At 37.2% G+C, this 4,715-nt stretch overlaps 3 protein-coding genes across 4 annotated transcripts; 2 read left to right on the top strand and 1 right to left on the bottom strand.

Annotated features, from left to right (window-relative positions):
- Positions 1–78: 78 nt before the first annotated feature.
- Positions 79–829, top strand: LOC118756815 (ATP synthase subunit e, mitochondrial-like). Of its 2 annotated transcripts, none has more exons than XM_036491555.1 (2): positions 79–178; positions 300–829. In XM_036491555.1, the coding sequence occupies exon 2, from the start codon at positions 350–352 to the stop codon at positions 593–595; it is 246 nt and encodes an 81-aa protein (XP_036347448.1). In that variant the 5' UTR covers positions 79–178; positions 300–349; the 3' UTR covers positions 596–829. The 2 variants fall into 2 exon arrangements, with proteins under 2 accessions (XP_036347448.1, XP_036347449.1); XM_036491556.1 differs by having other exon boundaries at positions 140–178; positions 287–829.
- Positions 830–1,184: 355 nt separating this feature from the next.
- On the top strand, positions 1,185–2,821 carry LOC118756814 (DNA repair protein XRCC3 homolog). The gene is given in 6 exon segments (XM_036491554.1): positions 1,185–1,748; positions 1,816–1,952; positions 1,954–2,160; positions 2,226–2,318; positions 2,320–2,430; positions 2,506–2,821. Coding segments are annotated over 6 exon segments (963 nt in total). The 5' UTR covers positions 1,185–1,558; the 3' UTR covers positions 2,731–2,821.
- A 1,150-nt stretch (positions 2,822–3,971) lies between these two features.
- On the bottom strand, positions 3,972–4,663 carry LOC118756816 (lateral signaling target protein 2 homolog; the record flags this gene model as incomplete). The annotated part of the gene is made up of 1 exon (XM_036491557.1): positions 3,972–4,663. A coding segment is annotated over one exon (692 nt), but the record flags the coding sequence as incomplete, so codon positions are not given.
- Positions 4,664–4,715: the final 52 nt, after the last annotated feature.

The following is a 4,715-nucleotide window of genomic DNA, read 5'->3' as shown; positions in this document are numbered from 1 at the left end:
AAAAAAGGAAATTAAATTTTATGGAATTAGCCATACGCAGATATGGCAATACCTCGAAAATTGCGCACTTTCTTTACCCTATTTGACATTTCCAATTGTCACTATTTGTCAACTTTCAGGTTACGATTTTCGATTGGAATTGTTGGCTGCTAGGAGATTTCGATAGCCCCGTGAAGAGGTAATTTTTCTATAAATTAATATTTAAATACAGAATTTCAGAATTTCCTTTGTAACAAAACTCCACAAATGCGATACCATTTAAAGACAAATGTAAGCATTCAAATCCGTTTCCGTTGCAGATTTTTGGTGGTTGAACGCAAATTACATAACGCAGTACTAACTCATCACAATGTCCCAAGCTCCAGTACGTGTATCGCCATTGATTAAATTCGGCCGGTGGTCTTTACTACTTGTAGGCGTAGGCTATGGTGCCTTCCATCAAAACAGATTATCAAAGAAGGAAGTAAAGGTGCGCGAAATCGAAGCACAACAAAAGGAGGTGCGCGATGCTAAATTGGCCGAAGAGAAGAAACGTGCGGCTGATGCGGAAGCTCGTGCTCTGGCGGAACTCTCCAAGCCAACTCCAAAGAAATAAACCATTTCCACCCGAAGGATTTATAGTATAGATTATGCTCACCACAATCGAAATGATGCGAAGTTAATAAACAAAATATGTAATAACATCAATTGATTGTGCATGCCAATTTTTGGAAATCGTGACATTCAAGGCTTATATTTCGCAGTACTGCGACCGGTGTTTATTAATTCTTATTTAAAACAGACGGATTTTTGAAATATATGTATGGTGTATGTGATGGATTTAAAGAAATCGTCGGTGAACTATTTGTGAAAGGTACTTCGTTTATCATCCGAGGAATATCTAGATTTAGCTACGTAACACCATTGTACACTCAAATAAGATGCCATTTAATATTTTAGAGTTCTGTAGAAATTTTGCTTGGTAGATGAGCGTACAAAATATGTAACCATTTTCATGAGGTTTTAAAATTCAATAATGGGATGATTAAGGATTTTGTTATTGCTATAGCCACAACTGCGGATAAGTACTGTTTAAATGAAACTAGGAGACGGCGTATGATAGTCTAACTTGCTATCGTGGTCAAAAAACAGCAATTTCAGTAGTTTTTTAATTAAATATTTAGTCATCCGTTATTGAGAGAGTTCATTTTTCTTTACTTTTGTGTTGCGTTAGTTACATCAAATATCTTAATTGCAGTTATGCAGTTTTATTAATTAAGCGAATGCTCTAATCAGAAAACCCGCAACTACTTGTCAAATTCGTTTCCAATAAGATATCCACAGCTGATTGCAATCATGCAGTCAAGTTCCAGCTTAGTATTGCCATATCTTTTCGAAATGTAGAAATAAATAATTATGCAAATACATTTAAAAACTAGTCTGGCAGCGTTCTGATACTCAACTACCTGCTTGTTGAAATCCCGCGAAATTGCAGTTTTGAGTGAAAATTGTTGGATCAATAAAACTAAAGTATATTTCGCCTAATTTATTTGGAGCAAAATTAATCAATACATGTAGCATGGCGAACAGCTCGCTTTTTGGTGGTTTTAATGCAGTAGGAGGTACCAAAAATAGCAACAACCAAGTTAAGCAGCCTGTGCAGTATGCAACGCCAGGGCCCTTCACAAAGTCAAAACTTTTTCAGGATTGTCCGGAAGCGGATATACGTGTGCTCAAGGAAGCAGCCGCCAAAGTCGTTGCCCAACCTGGTAAGCTATTTACCATGTACATAACACTTCTTAAATTTGATTTGTCAATTACATAATTTCGCTGTAGCATCGGTTTTACTGCACTCGCCCTTATCGACAAAATGGTCGCATTTAACAACAGGCTGTTCCGCTTTGGATAACTGTTTACGAGGCGGTATCGTAACGCGTGGTATAACAGAAATTTGCGGGGCTTCGGGTGTTGGAAAAAACACAATTGCTTCTGCAATTATCTTTGACGGTACAACTACCTATACATCTTGGCGGTTTGGGCAAAGCAGTTGCCTTCGTTTGCACTGAAGACGCATTTCCTTCAAAGCGTCTGTTTCAATTGGCCAAAGTATTTGAAAAGCGTTTTCCCGAAAACCAAACCAACTATATGGGAAATATTTTCATAGAACATGTACTAGAAGCGGTAAGAGCAGTGAATAACTAAATGTTTTTATACCATTTTCCATTCTCTTTCTCTCGATGGCACAGAATGACCTATTGCAGTGTGTGGGCGCGCGATTGGCAAATTTAATGGAATCAGTAAGCATTGGCCTTATTATAATAGACTCAGTGGCAGCAATTTTTTCGCACTTACAACAACTACATTAAGCGTGCGCGTGACATGCGCAACCTAGCCAACCACCTGCTGCACTACGCTGATAAATATAATTGTGCGGTGGTTTGTGTGAATCAAGTATGTACCTAATTAATATGTATGCTGATCAAATAATTATTGTCAATTACTTTGAATTTGTAATCAAATCTTTAGGTCGCCACTGCGAGTGATGCCGCAAAAGAAACACCATGCTTGGGTTTAGCTTGGGCTCATTTAGGGCGAACACGCATAAAACTATCCAAAGTGCCGAAAGAAGTAAAAATCAATGATGATTTATTTACAATACGCCGATTCGAAATTGTATACTCGCCAGATACACCAAATGAAGTGGCTGAGTTTTTAATAACTGCCGGTGGCGTGGTCGATGTTCCTGTATAGTCAAAATACAATCATCCAAATGCACTTGTAAGTAAGACTTAAAATTTGTATTTAATTAATATATTTATTTGCCCTTTCGCATATGTAATTTTGTTATTCGCATAGTTATTGTTAAGCTTATAATGCTCATGTTTTGTACATTCAATAAATAGTTAAAGTTTGAATAATGTAATTTAATACATTCAATATTTGTAAACACGTACAATTGCACACACAACTGTGTGTGTTACAAACTATTTTTTATTTTATTTTTTATCGAATAAATTGAAAATGAACTCCCACGTAAGCAAAGTTCGGCTTGGGTAAGAATTGTGTTGTTGCTGCAGCCTGTAGGTTCATAAATACGTACATGCAAATTGCCATACATTCATATCACACCCTAAATCAAAAACAGGCACATAAAGAAGGTGGTGAAGAAGAAATTATAGCAGGCTTAGATGTATGATCTGTGAATTGTTTTATGCATATAAGTCAAGCTTGAAAAAATTTTCATTTGTGACTATTTTTGATTCAGGGTGTGATATGCTCCTGCAGCTTTTTCGTATACATTAAATTTTTTTGTCTTCCTAATTCTTTTACATATTTTCATTTATCACATTACACCCAAGTTAACATCGATTTCGTTTACTTTCATTTTCCCTCTTCAATATCTTCAATAGTATGTACTTGCATTTCTATAGTGTTCATATTCGAATTTCGTGTGTATAGTTTAGTTAGATATTATATTTACAATTACATAATAATTAAGATAAATTTGTATATTTTACTTTTTTAAGCGGATTTATGGCAACACTTAAGCAACAATTGAGCGTTCCTTAACACTTACCTAAGTTGATTAACTGCAGCGAAATGGGAAAATGATATACTATGTACAAGTATGTGTGTACATGTTTACACATCTACTTTTCAATAAGCAAAAGTATTAGCAAAACTATATATTTAAATTTAATTCGATTGTTCAATGTTTGTTTATCTTAACTCTTACACATCTATGTATGTATGTAATACATAATATGTATGCACATCCGTGTACGTACAACATTATTCAGTTTAACTTAAGGTACTAATCTATCCATTCATTAATTGAGCTTCTTTCCTGCGCCCACAGTTTGTTCTGTAAGCCAGTTACATACATACATACTTAAATTCAAGAAAAAGTATATTTTGTTCATTTTTGTGTTCTATTTAATTTTTGGCACAGTTCAATTTGACTGGAAGTTCGCTTCACAAAATCTTCCTTTTTAATTTTCAACATCGCGCATCTCTGCATCCTTGTCCTCCTCATGCTCTTCGTAATCATGTTCATCGATAATTGGCGACTTTACATCTGTTTCCTGTTCCATCACCATCTCTTCTTTTGCCATATCTGCCCCACTTTCTTTCTCCACCTTTAGCTGGTTTTCTTCGCTTGTCTTTGCTGCTGTACTCGTTGCTTTTTGCAACTCTTTCTCGAGGCTACTACCATTTCGTCTTCCAGCTGCATCCGTTCTATCCACATTCAATTTGGCACTGAGTAGCGCATTCGATATTTTCGAGGCGGCCAATTTGCTTTCGAAATCCATGTCGCTAAAGTGCAGTGGACTATGATTGCTGGCAGCGCGCAACAGGCTTAATTGCAGTTCCCGATGCTGTGGCGATTCCTCTAATTTGATTTCGAGTTTCTCTGTCTGCTCCAAAGGTGCGGCTGGCTCAACAGTCAGCGGGATGGCGTGTTGTCGATGATGAGCATGCGAATGCGAGTGATGGCCAACACGATGGTGGTGGTGGGGGTGATGGTTGTGCTGTTGTTGTTGTTGGTGATTATGCGGATGTTGTTGTGCATTCTCTACGTTTTTGTTGCTCGACTTCCCACTGGTACCTGCAGTTTTCGGTGTTGTTACGCTGTCGCCTCCTCCACCGTTGACCAGTGCTGCGCTGTTGCTGTTTACACTCGCTGCCGTTGAATTTTTTGCGGTTTTCTCCAGTAGCGCATTTAGTTGTTTTTT

The sequence above is a fragment of the Rhagoletis pomonella genome, unplaced genomic scaffold (assembly GCF_013731165.1).
Source record: "Rhagoletis pomonella isolate Grant_MI unplaced genomic scaffold, Rhpom_1.0 Rhpom_scaffold_12331, whole genome shotgun sequence".
NCBI lineage: Eukaryota > Metazoa > Arthropoda > Insecta > Diptera > Tephritidae > Rhagoletis > Rhagoletis pomonella.
Note: the sequence above shows the minus strand (reverse complement) of the source record. Positions and strands in the feature narration are given on the sequence as shown.

Excerpts from the sequence above, each read along its gene's own strand:
- LOC118756815 (XM_036491555.1), top strand. The coding sequence starts at position 350 with ATGTCCCAAGCTCCAGTACGTGTATCGCCATTGATTAAATTCGGCCGG.